Source organism: Lissotriton helveticus, chromosome 3_1, assembly GCF_964261635.1.
Source record: "Lissotriton helveticus chromosome 3_1, aLisHel1.1, whole genome shotgun sequence".
In the NCBI taxonomy this organism is placed as follows: domain Eukaryota; kingdom Metazoa; phylum Chordata; class Amphibia; order Caudata; family Salamandridae; genus Lissotriton; species Lissotriton helveticus.
Window position 1 is genome coordinate 23,402,124 of NC_136061.1, and position 17,895 is coordinate 23,420,018.

The 17,895-nt window shown below is 45.8% G+C and overlaps 1 protein-coding gene across 1 annotated transcript in view; it reads left to right on the forward strand.

Annotated features, from left to right (window-relative positions):
- The window catches only part of STK11IP (serine/threonine kinase 11 interacting protein), a 291,281-nt gene that overhangs the window by 32,953 nt on the left and 240,433 nt on the right, over positions 1–17,895 (forward strand). Inside the window, exon 2 of the mRNA XM_078683491.1 lies at positions 6,853–6,916. Coding sequence (XP_078539617.1) covers positions 6,856–6,916 — 61 coding nt within the window. The 5' untranslated portion in view covers positions 6,853–6,855. The remainder of the gene's footprint in view (positions 1–6,852; positions 6,917–17,895) is intronic.

Genomic DNA, 17,895 nt, shown 5'->3' on the forward strand with positions numbered 1-17,895 from the left:
GGTCAGGGCTTTTCCCTGTATTCCTTTTGCGGCCCATATCCATGGCCATATTTTGGACCAGGTTTGGTCGCTTAATTGTCCCGTTTCCTCCCTGGTGATCTCCCCCTGCACTTGGTCTGATCATTCTCTAGTTTCGTTTTCTTTGTACCCCAGTCTTGTTAGGAAATCCCCCCTTCCCAGGAACACATGGGCCCGGAATTGGACTCATGTGGATGTGCCATCACTTTGTTCCTCCCTTTCTGCCACTTGCCCCAACCTTCAAGACTTTCCTTTTCACTGTCAAATGGACTCTATAAATAATTGGCTTAGTAGAGGTTGTGATCAGGTGGCTCCTCTTAGACACGTTTCTGCCAGGCGCAATTATGACGCCAATAGGTGGTTCAACTCCGCATTGAAAGAGGAAAAGCTGACCCTCCGGCAAGCGGAGCGCGCCTGGCGACGTGCCTATTGTTCCACTCTTAAGACGGAGTACACCACTCTTCTAAGCCAATATAAGAAGTCCATCCTTCTGGCCAAAACGGAGTACTTCTCCTCTAAAATTTTGCTCGCGGAAAATCAGCCTAGAGAAATTTTCTCTATTGTGCAAGATCTGGCTTTTTCTGATGGAGTAACCCTCAAACTACCTTTCTCAGACCCTATGCGATTCACTTAATAGCTATTTTATAGACAAAGTCTTGGCTATTAAGTCTAACGTAGTTCCCCCCCCCCCTCTCCTACTCGGATCCACAGCCCTTTTTCCCTCAGATGTATCTTGATCACTTTCCCGCCCTGACTGTAGAAGCTTTCCTGTCTCTTGTCTTGACGGTTAAGTCAGGCTCTCCATCTGACATTTGCCCTGCACATATTTTAAAACAAATTTATTTGGCTTGTCCTTCCCCCCCGCTCACTCTTCTCAACAACTCCTTGGTTCATGGTGTTGTTCCCCAGACTCACAAATCGGCAATTATTATCCCCATTCTAAAAAAGCCCGGTTCTGACCCATCCTCACTTACTAACTACCGTCCTATCTCCCTCCTCCCTTTCCTTGGCAAAATTTTGGAGCGCCATATCACGAGAACGCTCAGTAACTTCGTGGAGGAGAATGGCTGCCTAGCCTCTCGTCAGGCTGGGTTTCGCCCGGCGCATTCCACGGAGTCTGTTGTCCTCTCTGTGCTGGACAACCTCAGAGAGGGCATGGATGCTGGCCGGCCCCAGGCTCTGGTCCTCCTTGATTTATCCGCCGCCTTTGACACGGTGGATCATTCCATCCTTCTCTCCCGTGTCGAGGCGGCTGGCATCAGGGGGTCCGCCCTGGCCTGGCTTGCATCCTTTTTAAAGGACCGCACCCAGGCCGTCCATCTGGCCAACTTCTCTGCTCCTCTTCAATCGGTCCATTGCGGAGTGCCGCAAGGTTCCTCTTTGTCCCCTTTATTGTTTAATCTGTACATCTCCCCTCTTATTTTTGCGCTTCAGCAGATGGACGTCACCATTTATAACTATGCTGACGATCTCCAACTGGTTTTTAATTTATCCTCTTCCCCTGAGTCCATTCATAATTTTCATTCTATCATGTTGTTCATCAGGGACTGGATGAGCTTCAATCATCTGAAGCTTAACCCCGACAAAACCGAGTTGGTACTGACGGGAGGCTCCTCAAGTCCCTGGTCTTCCCTCTTTTGGCCTTCCTCCCTGGGTCCCCCTCCCACCCCTTCTTTTTCGGTTAAAACTCTAGGGATCAAACTTAATGCGCACCTCTCACTACACTCTCAGATTAGTTCAGTTGTCTCTTCATCTTTCCTCACTCTTCGCACGATCCGTAAGGTGTCCCGTTTCTTTTCTTTCTGTGCCCTCAAACTCATTCTGTCTGCGATGGTGATCTCCCGCTTGGACTATGGCAACGCCTTGTATAACGGAATCCCCGCTTACCATCTTCGGAGACTCCAACTAGTGCAGAATCAGGCAGCTCGACTTGTCTACAACCTGTCCAAGTCCTGTCATGTCACCCCGCTGCTTAAAGCTCTGCACTGGTTGCCTATCCGGGAGCGTGCCTTGTTCAAGATGGGTTGTATCACCTTCCAGGGGAGGGCAGGGACAGCCCCTCACTTAATTTACTCTGAGATCAAGGCATACTGTCCTAGCAGAGAACTGCGTTCCTCTTCGCAATCTCTTTTGGTTGTCCCTCGTTTCAAGAAGAAGAGGTCAGGTGGCGCAAAATTTTCTACGCTTGCGCCTACTTTCTGGAATGTCCTTCCTTCCTCCCTTAGACTTTCCACCCACTATTCAGAATTCCGTAAATCTTTAAAAACATTTTTGTTCACTCAAGCTTTCCCATGTTAGTCGGCCGTCTTTTTGCTCCCTCCTGGCTTTATGTCCTAGCGCCAAGAAACCGCGTGGTGTATGTGCGCTTTATAAATATTTTAATTTCAATTTAACAATTTTAAAAAGTTCCTTAGAGGAATGTTTATGTTCTAATATTTGCCGTGAAAAGTAATCTTTTTTTGCTTTCCGTATGGCTGCATTATATGCTTTCAATTCTTTTTTATAAATGCATCTGTCGTTCATGGTTTTACTTAACCTCCATTTATGTTCTAGCGTAATACATTTTCTTTTAAGAGCCTTGAGATCTGGGCCATACCACTTCTCCGACACCATTCGTCTGGTTTTACATTGGGTGGTGTTTATTTAACAATGTTCAAGTGCATCCCCAATACTTTTTTGTAGATGATAAATTTCTTGTTCGGTAGAAGTGCCCGAGTTAGTATTAAAATGAAAATGCTGTTGGAATGTCCCCAGTGAGAATTTTTTCCAGTTTTTAGCTGTCCCTGGGGTCTGTATCGTTGGTCTTGTATTTTTTATAGATAGGCTAATATTGAAATCTATCCTATAATGGTCAGTCCATGTAAGAGGCACAATGTTTTTAATAATTGTGGCCTCGATGTTCGTGAATATTAGGTCCAGCCTGTGTCCCGCTCTATGTGTGTCCTGATTAACTATTTGTGTTAATTGCATGATTTCCATGTTGTCTGCAAGATGCTTAGTAAGTGAGTTAGTCTGCAGTTCAATATGTACATTGAAGTCTCCTAATACTAAAATATTTTTATGTTTTAGACAAGCAGGAAGAATCTGAGAGAGAAGCTGAGTACTAAATTCTACTGTGCTCCCTGGAGGGTTATAGATAATGGCTCCTCCCATCAGTAGATAGGTGTCTAAAAAGACTGAGTAAATCATTACTTCATGTTTGCTATCTTGTATGGGCACTTCTTGGATACAAGTGAACTTCTCTTTAAATAGCAAGGCCACCTCTCCACCCTTCTTTTTGGATCTATTAAGGTTTAAAATGTTATACCCTATGGGGAGCGCTGTTGCAATGTCTGGAGTACTGTGGGTGTCAAGCCATGTCTCCGTGAGGAACACTAGATCCGGTTGCAATTGATACAAAGTGTCCCAAAGTTCAATTGAATGTTTAGGGAGAGATCTTGTGTTCAGATACATACAAGATATGTCAAGGTTAGGGGAATTTTTTGGTGTTACGTCATCTTTAGATTTTTTAACCCATCTGCCGGTTACCGGGGAGCAGGTTCTTGCCTCTAGAGCAAATAGATTGTGAACTAAGTTCTCATCTCTTAGGTGGAGTTCGATGGAATCTGTATGGGAGGCATCGTATGATATTCTTTTCGCCCAGAGACTATTGTCCTTGAATATGGACCTACACCCCCTTATTTTGCGGATTTAATGGATTGTTTTGTTGAGCAGTGAATGGTTGTCCTCTTGTTTGCCTTTCGATAGAACTTTAAGCACATTAATCATAAAGATACTCTTAGTGGGACGATGGTCTTGGTTCTGCCTTAGAGTATGGCGGCTTTTATTCTCCGCCTGCATTGTTCTGAGGGGACTTGTATTTCTATATTCTATTGGACGACGTGTTTGAATGGACATTAGGGGGACTGGGTAACTTGTAGGCCTTACGGAGGCGTTACTATCTATTACTGGAATATGACTTTGTAAGGGACTAGTGGATAGTTCACTTGTGTTTACTCTCAATTGCTCATTTTTTACAAGGAGCTTCACTTGGTTTGAGAGCGCTAGAATTAAGGATTTTAGCGAACTAACTTCATCCCTAAGTTCAGCGATAATCTTACAGGTGTTGCTCTCTTCAGTTGGATACTGTACTTGGGGAGCCACCCCCCCTCTCCTCTAGTGCCTCATTCTGAATGTTCATACATGCTACACCTGTGCTGTACAACGGGGTATCTCCCTGTGCCTCATCCTGCCTTTCCACCATTTGTTCTAACTATTCTTGGAGTAACGAAAATCAGTTAGAAAGAGGGATATTAGTGGTAGTATAGCTGTCTTTCCTACCATTTTCTGCATTCATGTCTGCCCCTAGTGTGGAAGGGGGGAAGCCCCTACCTCCCTAACATGCTCTGCCGGCATGCATTGCATATCAGTGTTATGCCTAAAAACCTTGGGCACAGTGCTCTGTGTAGTGCGCCTAGTGAAAATAGACGGGATTCGCTTAGCTTTGCTTGCGTAATTAGGCTCTGAGCCTGATTCTATGGTAGTGTGTTGTTTCCCTGATATGAGTGAGATGGTAGAAGGGCTGGACGGCGGAGCAAAGATGTCTTGACAACCACCAGGAAAACCACGGGATAAAATAATCGCTTTTAAGCGCTTCAGTGGCTCCTCTCCCTCCTGGGGGCTTGTGGGCAATGGAGTCCCTGGTCACTGAAGGATGCGGTGGCAACCACCAGGAAAAGCGTTTATATTACTTTTATGATCAGATCTAATGAATTTATACTAATAAAATTAAGTTTTAATGGATTCTTGTGTACGCTGAGTCCCTTACGTCATACATGGTTAGATCAGGTCTTAATATTGTTTGGACCAGTTGTTGCCTAGGGATGTTTATTTCCATTGTATAATAGAGAGTAGCTCCAGTCCTTCATTGCTCGTCTCGGGTCACAGGCAGCCAGTCCAACCCTCTTCTGATGTTCCTCAGACCCAGAGAGCGTTCTGAAGAAGGTTGAGTGAAGGTCCAGCTCTGTAGGGTTCCCACACCTGTGGGTAGGGGACACCCTAAGACATTCCTAGTTCTTCTCTGGCCTATGAAGTAAAGGTACCCAGGTGCTTCCCTACCTACTTTTGTAGTAGTTCCTGTTTGCCTTACGGCATCTATTACTAAATTCCAGTTTGAAGCAGGCACTGTACCCGTAACAAACCAAGAGACAGAAGTCTGGTAGTACAAAAGCAGGGTCTTTCAGCAACTGGGCATGGAACCCACTAAAAAAGGTTTTGAGCTTACTTGAAAGGGAGAGACCTGGATGCTGAGTGCTAGTTGTGGCCCATCAGACTTTTCAAGCAAAGTTAATATAGTGCTGCTAAAAGGAGGCCACAGCCCCAGATTACATATTCTGTTGATCTCAGAGGATCCCTTTATGCCTATTGAGGTCAGCATATTGTTTGCTCCTTGGAGGCATATCACACATTTTTTCGCACCTATTCAAGGCACAGAAAAAGTTGTGCAACGCGAAAAAACGAATGCAAATTAGCCTCCAGAAACATCAGGCAGGTAAAGGTAAAGAGTGTAAAAGTAACTTTTCTTTAATATTTATTGAAATCTAAGATCACCATTGAATTGGATTTTTAATAGATATAACAAATAGTTGCTAATTATTTGTCTAGCTGGGTCCTTTAATGTGTTAGCAGTACTAGTATTTTAATATGCACTCTGATTCAGATTTTTTCCATAGGTCAGCTAGGTCTTCGAAAGTGAAATTAGTGTTTTGGGCCTTGTCATTTTAGGGATATGTTAATATTACATTTCTGTGTGTCCTCCTTTTAAATACCATGCATTCTACACTATAAGCTACAATGTTTACATAGTAGTGACTTACCAATAGTCAAAAGGGAGGCTTCTACCTGTCAAACGCGGGTCACACTGCAGGTTTACACTGCCTCAGTCGAGCTACACAGGTCGGCCTGTAGCCATGTTTGTACTGTCGCTGTAGTGGATGGCACAATAGGGGCTGTAGTCCACAAGTGGCTTTTTAACTTTCATGAACTAGGACCTCTTTTTACACCAAATCCTGTGAACGAAGAGATTAGTTAAATGTACAAATCAGGAATAAGCCAATGTAACCATGTTTAAAAGGTCAAGGAGGACAGATGGGTGTGGGATGTGAAAGAATAGGCGGAGGAAGGGTGTCTCGAAAAGTGTTGATGGGAAGAGAAGGTGGAAGAAGATTTGCAAGCTTGGGGTGCACTGTTGACTAGGTTCATGGACAAGGGGGAGGGTTCGTTGATAACCACCTCACACGAAGAGGTGAGCTCTCCTTCCGCCTCAGATGCTTAGTCACCACAGGTGCCTTGAGTGGAGCTTGCTTGGGTTTGATGCTTCTGTAATACTGCAGGGCATGAACTATAATGACCTACTACTCTATGTCAACTGGTTGAGAATGTCTGATATTCTTTATTTGTTTTGTTTTATTGTTTGCTTATTAAAACCTATAAAATATGTTTATTAAAAACATGGCTAAAGGGGGAGCACAGGTACTTTACTTCCAGTTAGCAGGGGTAAAGTGCACAGCGTTCTAGAGCCAGCAAAAATATAGGGTCCAGCAAAGGTGAATAATCCAGTGTGTCTACGCAGAAAAGATGGATTTCCTAAAAGTTTCCTCTGTATATTTCCTCCAGGGAGGACTTGGGGAAAGCGGCGTGTCACATCAGTGCATATCCTTGTTATATTTACAACAGCGAGTGCTTGGTGGAAGCCGTGTGCTACACCAGTGCATGTCCTCTGTATGTTTCTGGCAGAGCGCTCTGCACAAGACCAGTGCATATGTAGGAATAATATCCTCTAATTTCTCTCTTCAGGCGATGTCTCCAGACAGTCATGTGTCCTTGGTCTCCAGTCTTTCTCAGCTCCTTCAGGACTATGGTGAGTGCGGTTCTCTTGTATCAAATTGGTCTCTGCTTGTGATCTGGGACATGTGGCCTCTACAGAGTGTGGGGTTGTTCGTTCTGTTTGCTGAGTGTGTGCTTTGTTGTAAGGGCTCTTTGGCGAATGTGATCTCTGGGTTTCTACCACCCGAAAGCCATGTTACTGAACAGGACGTCTTCCATGCAGGCCACCATAGATAATCTTTTTAATGAGTAAATCATTTTTGTAATCCCCAAATCTGTTACTGATAACAAAATAGACTGTTTTGGAAGTTTATAAAAAATCAGATTTTATTGTAAATTCTACATTTATATAAGCACCACAAACAACAGTGTCTGCATTGCAAGCGTATGCAGGGACTGTGTGCTGCATTATTATTACAATAGATGTGTAACGCGGAACCTGAAGAACCTGGGGATGGAGCAGATCCCCGAAGTGATCCACAATTGATTGGGTGGTCTGAGAAAAAACGGAAGCAATGGACATGGCTTGTTCTCTTCTGACCACGAATGACTCGGAGCACTTGTTGGACTCGGGCAGTCCTCTGAAGCAGGAAGGAAGGATGCGACTTGTGATGTGTCGGACGCAGCTGAGATCTGAAGGTACCAAGACACTGACCCACAACGGCCACAGCTTTCAAGGATCTCCAAGAACTGTCAAGAGACCAGATCATTGCGTCTGTGCGGACGGAAGCTGCCCAGATATCGCCTGTAAGGCTGCCGGACTCCAGTGCATTTCAAAGTTGTGCAGCTACTGTTGATCCAATAATGTTAGAGGAGAGCAGGTAAGGAAAATAAATGCCTGAAATCGGTAGGTTCCTGAGAAGCCTTTTTGGCAGTGGAGAAAACACGATTTGCTTAAATGGCGCTGGAACAACTCTTGGAAAAGGGAACATTTCAGAATATGAAAGAGCTCGTCCATGATCACCACAGAATTGTTGAAAGAAGCCAACCGTGCAAAGCTGCAGAGATCAGCCAGATGTGAGTGAAGAGATTGAAACAGGAAGTTTGATTAGGTGAAAGTTTCTTCAGGGTAGGAGTAGATGGATTCCATTTGCTGCCAAGGTGCAGGGCACTTGTGGATGGAATAGCATCAGTATTCACTCCCATTTTTAGTATTACCAGATGAACACAAAGTTGGCTTCACAAACGAAAATGAAGAGGTCTTAAGAGATAATGAGCAACAGGAAAGGGGACAAAGCAGGAGCAACTACAGCTTCTAGTCTGAGAGTAGCAGAGGCCCAACCACACCAGAGTTTGGCACTTTCAGTGTTTTAATGTCTGAATTTGCTTTTTCAAATTGCACCCATTTTTTTGATGCACAGCAGAGTATCAGCAGAGCTCAATGACAATACATTACTTTGTAACACTTAAAATTGCAGTTAAACTTTCACTATCTAGACGAGCTTCTATACGACAGACTGAGGATGGCGTGCTGTGCAGCCTTCCCCTCCTTTCCATCGGAACCTACGCTATGCACAACACTGTCGCTACTTCTCACCCTCACCTCAAATAAACACATCATCACAAAACTTTATACTACCACGCAACTCTCACCCCCCCTTCTTGTTTCCTTCGCTAGGGCGAAGAAGGAATCTGATCTCCATACCCCACTTTCAGACATTTCCACTTGCTACCCCTCCTGGGGTACAGGCCATCAACCAGGACTCTCAGCCATCTCTGTCCTGGGCTTTTCTTTCAATCTGACTCCAGGTGTAACCCATCTCCTTGCAGTCAGCCTCAAGGCCTCAGTGCCAGGTGTGTTTTTGTCCTTCATCGTTTCCTTTCCCTTGACGGTTCCTGGTCAGGGCTTGCCTGGCGGTGTGTGAAGCGAACTTGAGGAGGTGTGCTATCTAGCCCCTGCGTCTTTTCATGATTTCTTCATTAGCAGGGAGTTGCAAAGTCTGCTGCCATAGGTCATTGCTGTGTTTGACCAGTGGATTTGGAGAATTTTCCTCAGAAAGGTGTTGATTAGGCCTGGGCGGTAAATTCCGTTCTGCTCGCAAATTTTGTGGAATATGGGTGATTCCGCGTTCCGCGGAGAATGCGGAATTGCCAAAAATTCCGCAATCTGCTGCTTCGCGGAATTTTTTGCTTGTTCGCGCTTTCAAAATGAGTGTTTGTCATATTTCTCCCCGAGCACGCAAACCGCGTTCGCGAACAGGAAAAAAGCATTGCAAAAGGGCAGAACAAGCAATTCAGTGTATTCGCGGAACTTGTGCGTGCTTGCAGAGATTTTTTACTGTTTCGCGGAGCTTTGCGTAGCACGACTACGCAAATTCCGCCCACCCCTAGTGTTGATGAAGGTCTTGACTTTCTTGGTGGTGGTCACTGTTGTCCTCCAAGTTTCTGCTCCATACAGAAGGACCGATTTTATATTGCTGTTAAATGCCTGATCTTGGTTTGCAGTGTTCTGTCCCTGGAGCTCCAGATCGTCTTTAGATGAGTGAAGGCTGCCCTTGCTTTGCCGATTCTTGCCTTGACGTCGGCATCTGTACCTTCCTGCTTGTCTTTGTTGTCCTGCTTGTCTGGGACACTGCCCAGGTAGGTGGAGGCTTCACCTCTTCCAGTGCATAGCCTGCAATTGTGACTGCCTTCAGGATCCTGGTGTTTCCCCTGTAGATGTTGAAGCCACGCTGTGCTGACGTGACTGGTACATTGTCGGTCTTCTCTTGCATCTGTTTAAATGGGTAAGGGACAGTAGGGCCAGGTCGTCTGCAAAGTCCAGGTCGTCGAGCTGTATCCACGGTGTCCACTGGATCCCCTTTCTTCTTGCCCTGGATTTCTTCATGATCCAGTCTATGGGCAGCAGGAAGACCGTCACCATATCATGGTCAAGCTGAGGCTAAAGCCAAATCTGAAGGTGGCATGGATGGAACCGACAAACCATCGCCAGTGATACAACACTACTCTTGCCAAAGATGCACAGAAATGTAGTGAGTACTCAGTAACGCGTTTCAAGTCCTGCAAGAACTAGGGGACAACAGAGACCCAGTCGAAAGTATGTGGGAGAAGATCAAAGAAACAGTGGCATCAACCGGCTCGGAGGTACTGGGTCCCAAGAAACACCAGCATAAAGAAGGCATCTCCACTGAGATTTTATGCAAAATGCAAGCGAGAAGGGAAAAGAAATCTTCAGTCAACACCATCTGAACAAACAGAAAAAGAGAAACCTTAATGGGAATACACCAAAAACAAGGAAGCAAATAGAAACTTGAGAGCAAACAAGTGATGAATCATCGAATGTCTTGCCACAGAAGCCCAGGAAACTGCAAGCCATGGAAACTACATCATAACAAGAACATCTCCAGCAGATACAGCAAGCCAGAAAGACCTGTTAAAGACAGCTGGGAAGAAAATCATGGGTAGCAAAGGCCAATAACCAAGAGTGGTGGAACACTTTGAAGAACTGCTGAACCAGCCGTTATGCATTCTCCACCAGACATACAGCAAACTGACAAGGACTTGCCAATCGGCTGCATCCGACCAACCAAGGAAGACATACGGCAGGCCATCAAACATCTGAGAAATGGGAAGGCAGAAGAACCTGACCACATTCCTGCAGAGGCACTGAAAGCAGACATTGAAGCACCAGTAGACATGCTCCACCCCCTGTTTGGAAGGATCTGGGAAGAGGAAACAGTGCCGTCAGACTGGAAGAAGGGATATGTCACCAAGATCCTCAAGGAATATGACCTGAGTAACTGTGCAAAGCACAGAGAGAGATTTCTTCTATCAACCCCAGACAGAATGTCCAAAAGAGTCGCCCTGAACCGATTGAAGGAACAAGTCAATGCTCAGTTGTGATAACAGCAAACGTGGATCCTGCACGGACCACATTGCGACACTGCTGATCATCAATGAACAGTCGAAGGAGGGGAACTCCCTCCTCCGTCAACTTCATTGACTATGAGAAGGCATTCCTTAGCGTAAACAGAGCCCCTTCCTCCGCCACCGCAGTGTGTAGGAAGCTGGCTCTGTATACACTGTACCAAAATGAGTCATAGTGTGCACCGAGGCCAGTGGATCCCAAAAGGCTTTACAGAAGTTAAAGTAGATAACACCATACTCTCTTTTTGTGGTAGTGTGGGTGAGCAGTGAGGCTTATCAGAGGGTTGTGTTAATCATTTGTTGTGCACGGACAGTCAAGAAACGAGGCACACCCTCAATGTCTAACTCCAAGTGCAATGTTTATAGAAACATATTATTTTAGAACCAAGAAGTTCAAATAAATACTTTAAAATGCTTTTACCATAGCCATTCAATTTCAAAAGGCAGTGTAGTGCTTCGGTTACAAGTAAAAATACTTTTGCAATGTGATTCAGTTTAAAATGCAATGTTTACCAAGGTTTCGCAATGGAACACAATGCATTTCCTTAGGAGAAATTTGGCACAGCAGGAAAACCTGAAACACACTGCATCTGGTGGTACACCAACGAGGAGCAGACCGGTAGAGGGTTTAAGTCCAAGGTAAGTCATGCGTGAAAGTCCTGAGGTTTCGTAGGAGAACGTAACAAAGGAACAGTGTATCTGGCGAGCTACCACAAGGGGCCACTTGGATGAAGGCTGTAAAAAGGGACTTCCAAGGAAGTCCGAGTTCTCCCCAAAGAGGGAGAAGGTTTCACGGTCGTGGGACCTCGGGTCATAGCAGGTTTTCGGGTGAAGCTGGATGGGCAGGTAGCAGCACAAACAGGACAGCTTGACACTGCGCACAAAAGTGCACCTCGTGGCCAGATCTGGCACGTTTCTTGTTCAGTTTTCTGGTCTTCTGGGCCACTTAAAGTTAGACTCTAAAAAGCCAGGTGTCCCTTGAGGGGTGCTGGCAAGTTGAAGCCTGCTAGGACTGGTTTCATATCAAAGCTCAGCCCTCAGCGGGTTCAGATGGGCTGGGCGTAGCATAAACACGGTACCTGACTTTCTGGATTTTTGCAGCTGCAGGAGTACAGTACCTGTGTCCCGAGGGAGATTGTTTGTGATTCATGAAGTCTGGCAGCACTCTGAGATTTGTAGAGGCCACACACATGCAAGAGTAGATGATGGGGGAGGGGGTGATTCTCGAGTTGCAGTGTGGTAGGCAGGGGGTTGGTGACAAAATTCCTCTTAGGATCTTCAGTTCTCGCTCCAGCAGCATTCCCTCCCCTTCTTCGATCCTTGGTCCGTAGAATCGCGTGTTTTGGTACGGGGAAGCCCCTAAATACTACATTTAGGGGCGTTTGAGGTGAGTAACGGGCATGTGCCAATGGGCCCTTTACCTTGGGGTGGTTACAACCCCTAAATGCCAACCTCCAGTTGGCGGGGACAGTTCCCTAAATCCTATTGGCTATCTTTCCCCATCTTAAAGATGGTGGAAAGTGAATGTTGTGCTTTACCATGCTTACCCTACCAGAGGGGTGGGGTTGTCGGAGGAGTGCATACCTCCTACCTATTGTGGGTTTCCTGCTGCCAAAAGGGGCAGGGATAGGAGAAGTGTGGCTCACTGGTTAGAGGAGGCAGACCTGGAAGCAGAGGTCAGCCCGGGACCAGGGTTCAATTCCGGGCTCAGCAGGGTCTTGAGTCCTAAAATGTCCATGGACTTGACAATTCTCGCTCTGGTGCCTACTCGATTCATGGGATCACACTCTGCGACTCTGGGCAATAGCTTGCTTAATCTCCACAACGGCCCCTCGCGGCGGGATGCCTGGCTTTCACCTTGCGGATACCCTGCTGGGGTTATCTCACAGGGGAATACCAGGACGGGTTCCCTAAGCAAGCGCTTAGAAACCGCTGGGTGATTTGCGCTATATAAATTCCTGTACATTTACATTTACATAGGAAGGGGGGGTCTTCTCCTGTTACAGGAGAGGCTGGAGGAGGTTAACAGAGGGCGCTGAGCTCTTTGAAGCCCACTGACTCTGATTACTCATACTGCCTGGGAGGGAGTGTGAAAGCTGAAGCGCCATTCCACTACATCCGGACGCACAGCTAATATTCCAAAGTGTCTTAATTCAAATACTCCACAAAGTATCCATGTTTGCTTGTTTTTATTCAAGGAATTTCAATTGTTTGCTTTTATCTCCAATGATAATTCTGTCACTTGCGGGGCAGTATAAGTATCAAAGCTTTTCTGATGCCACAGATATGCCTATCCAGGCCTTTTTCTGGGACATGACTTTATACATTAATCATTCTTAAAAGTGGATCGTATCGACCCAATGCATTTCGAGCTTTAAATTGCTCTTCCTTATGGGTCCACTGTAAACATTAAAACATTGAAGCATAACATTAGTTTGATATTTTCAGACCTCTTAAAAACAACAGCTTTAAACGACTACCCATTAGCGTGTTTAACTATATATCTGACGTCATCCCTCTAAACACGCAATTACATTTCTGCATGTTATACCCAGAGAAGCCCTCCTAGCTGTTACCTTCACTCCATGTCCCCAATCCTCAGCATTTCAAAATCACTTGTCCCCATGGTTGACACAATACGCACAAATAGATCGTACCTTTAGTGCAACGTTATCCTGTTCTCTCCCACAGGTGTGTCCGCTTTCTAACGCCCACCGGTATAAAATACCCGCAAGTTGTTACACCTATTTAACCCCTTCCACGCTGATGACGAGCTCAGCTCGTCATGAGTTACACCTCTCGTACGCTCATGACGAGCTGAGCTAGTCATGTAATGCGGTATTTACAAAACTTCAGCGCACAGCGGGAAAACCACTAGCGCTGATGCGGTTAAAAAGCGTGCACTGGACTCCTCCCTTCCCTTTCACCCAATCCTGTCACGCAGACTGCCTACATGACTACGGTTCCCATCAGCCACGGTTGTTAACACCTTGCGTCTCACCTACTTCCGGACTTCTCAACTGAACAATCTTATGCGCCCCGTTCACCCTAGTTTGTCAAATACACGTCACTATTCTATTTAGTCTATATTTACAACATGGGCATTTACAAGCAACAGACGACATTCGAACTCTACTGGACAAGGGAGACACAGTCGCCCTCATCCTCCTCGACCTCTCTGCAGCCTTCGACACAGTCTGCCACAGCACCCTCTTACAACGCCTCAGAAACATCGGAATACAAGGAAAAGCACTTGAATGGATCACCTCGTTCCTCACCGGAAGAACCCAGAGAGTCCGCCTTCCACCATTCAAGTCCGAGGCCACTGAAGTCATTTGTGGCGTACCACAAGGATCCTCACTCAGTCCCACCCTCTTCAACGTATACATGAGCCCCCTCGCGGGCATCGCACGCCAACACAACCTCAACATAATTTCTTACGCGGATGACACTCAACTTATCCTATCTCTCACCAATGACCCCAGCACCGCCAAAACTAACCTACACGAAGGAATGAAAGAAGTTGCCGAATGGATGAAACACAGCCGTCTGAAACTGAACTCAGATAAAACAGAAGTCCTCATCTTAGGTTCATCCCCCTCTGCATGGGACGACTCTTGGTGGCCGGAAGCTCTTGGAAAAGCACCCATCCCGACAGACCACGCACGAAACCTAGGCGTTATCCTGGATTCTTCACTTTCAATGAACAGACAAGTCAGCGCCGTATCCTCATCCTGCTTCAACATTCTTCGCATGCTCAAAAAAACATTTCGCTGGATCCCCACCGAAACCAGAAAAACAGTCACCCATGCTCTGGTCACGAGCCGACTGGACTACGGAAACACCCTCTACGCAGGTACTACCGCTAAACTCCAGAAGAAACTCCAACGAATCCAAAACGCCTCAGCCAGAATCATATTAGACATCCCGCGTAACGAACACATCTCTGGTCACCTGAAAGACCTCCACTGGCTACCTGTCAATAAGAGGATCACTTTCCGACTACTGACCCACGCACACAAATCACTCTACGACATCGGACCAGAATGCCTCAACTCACGACTGTCCTTCTACACCCCCCCCGCCAACTACGTTCTTCCAGCCAAGCCCTCGCCACTGTACCTCGCATCAACAAGTCAACCATGGGAGGCAGATCCTTCTCATACCTGGCTGCTAAAACGTGGAACTCACTCCCCAACTACCTTCGCCTCACCCAGAACCACCTAGCATTCAGAAAGCAACTTAAAACGTGGATATTTGACAAGTAACCCTCCTCCCCTCCCTAAGCGCCTTGAGACCCTATGGGTATGTAGTGCGCTATATAAATTCTTTGACTTGACTTGACTTGACAAGACGTTACATAAAGCTGAGGTGTTAACGTGCTGTTTTAGTTGTTATCCGACATTATTAATCAGTCCAAAAATTCAAATGAAACTTTGAAGTTTGTTGATAGTTTAAATGTTGCTGCCTTTGTGCAAGTGACTTGCGCGCTGTTGATTCAAAGTTCTCCTTTTGGGTGCAACGCGGCCAAGGCAGTAGTTCAATACAGAATTCACAAGGGGTTGCCCCGTGCACACCATTACTTCCACATTTGATTCTTATTATGTTGTGCTTGGTTGATCAGGTTTGATTATTCCAGCGTGCAGCCTCGGAAATGTGGCCTGCCCAAGTGCCTCGTGGTAAATACATATCAAAAAGCTGGAGCGACATTCCACTCCATCGGACGCACAGCTAATATTCCAAAGTGTCTTAATTCAAATACTCCACAAAGTTATCCATGTTTACTTGTGGCACCCCCCCAGATTTATTCCTTAGTAACACCGAGTTATGGGCCCCAGTGATAACGAGAGTACTGAATGCTGCAATCAAATCAGGCCTGCCGAGATCATGGTCCACTGCGGTGATTGTCCCGATATACAAGAAAGGCTGTAGGGACAGCCCGCAGTGCTACAGACCCATTTCATTGATCGATGTTTCCGCCAAAGTACTCGGGAGGGCGCTCCTTAACCGCCTAATAGAATGGACTGACACCCATAACATCCTGGTGGATACCCAGTATGGGTTCAGATCAGGTAGGTCAACTAGTGACCAATGCCTCAACCTATACCTCCTCACGGCTAAGTATACTAAGACAACTGATGGGACCATATACATGGGGTTTATGGACTTAGCAGCTACTTTTGATAATGTTAATAGAGCCAAACTATGGTCACTCATGTCTAACCTGGGAATTTATTCTGATCTTATTAATATCTTGAGGGAGCTGCACTGGAACACAACAGCCAAAGTCCGCTATAGTACGGGGGGGCCACTACCGATCCCTTCCCGTGCTCTGGAGGGGTGAGGCAGGGGTGTATCCTGGCGCCGTTCCTGTTCTCGCTTTACATAAACGGATTGGAGAGTGCCCTGATAGCACTGGGAACTGACTGTCCTAGGGTGGGCTCGCGTCATCTGCCGGTGCTCCTGTACGCTGATGACGCGGTCCTCCTAGCTCGAACGGCAGTTGGCCTGCAGATCTTAATTAAGGGTTTCTCTGACTTCATGAGGAATTTGGACCTCTCGGTTAACATGACAAAATCTTTCATCATGGTTGTGGGGAAGAAACCACTGAAGAAATTTGTGTTCAAACTAGGGGATCACGTTTTGGACACTGTTAAATCATTTCCGTATTTAGGCCTGTTATTTGATGAAAAATTCAAGTTCACCCCTCTGATAGAGGAGAGGGCCAGGAGACTAGTTGCAGCTAATGGAGCTACACTAAATTTCGCCCGTCGTATGGGACGTTGGTCCCCAGAGCAGGTGATGACATTGTATAGGTCGATCAGTATCTCAAAGACCATCTATGGAGCTGAAGTGTGGGGCTTTAGTGATGCACAACCAATACAAAGAGAGGAAGATAAATTCTTTAAAAAACTGCTAAAGCTCCCGCTGAACATCCCAGCGGCAATAACACACGAAGAGTTGGGTACCCCATACATTGCCGATCTGATCAGACTGAGACCCATACTGGCCTGGCTCAAAATTTGGTCAAACCCCAATGCGGATTTGTCTAGACAGATCATCCAGGATTGCCTGAAGAAAGAGAGAGGGCTCCAAATCCCCTGGCTGAAATACGTCAAAGACTCATTGGAGGATATTGATGAGCAAAGGTTATTTCTGGACCCCTCTAGCGTGGACATATATTCCAGACATTCTGTACAAAAGCAACTCCTGGAAAAATATGATGACAGGAGGAGGGAGCGCGACTCTACTAAATCCTCGGTAGTTGCTCATTCGCTTGTTAGCAATGAAGTGGGCATGGAACCGTATCTCTTTTTAATGTACAGTCAACATGAGAGGTTTTTAATGACTCGTTTTAGGCTCAATTTGTTGCACCATATTTTAGCCTATCCGTCTGGGTTTACACAAACAATTGAGCAGAAGGGTGCCTGCGGCTGCGACAACAGGTCTCCGCAGGACACCCTTCATTTTGTATTATTATGTTCTTTTTATAAAACACTGCGTCAAAGATTTTTAGTGGACGTTTTAAAAGACTCATCCATTATCCATGCTAAATCTGCTTTATTGTTTCTGCAAAGAGCCACCGAAATGCGTACCCTGTTTGCCATCGCGAGCTTTCTGAAAATTGCTTTTAAACTAAGAAACACAAGAGGCTGATAAAATTGCTGGGACAGGAAGGAAACTAAAAAGTCACATGGAGCCTTGTGCATATTTGCACTCCGTTTCAATTATTCACAAAAATCCCTTTTTAACTTTCCGCTCTGTTTTGTCAAACACATCGTTATGTTGTTCAGTATGTTTTTATGTGATCATGTACTACTATGTATTTTCATGATGGTTTTTTACCTTCGAAACAAATAAAAGAACTGAACTGAACTACTTGTTTTTTTATTCAAGGAATTTCAATTGTGTGCCATGTTGACTCTTTAGATTTATCTGCACCAAAACGCACAGTGTGCAATGGCAGTGTGTGTGTGATTGGCGAGGGGTCTCTGAGGGAGGCAAAATACATGCTGCAGCCTTTAGAGATCTTCTCTGGTCACAAGGCCCTTGGTACCACTGGTACCTTTTATAAGGGGCCTATGTGTGTGCCAGAAGTGTGCCAATTGTGGAAACAAAGGTACAGTTTTGGGAAAAAACACAGGC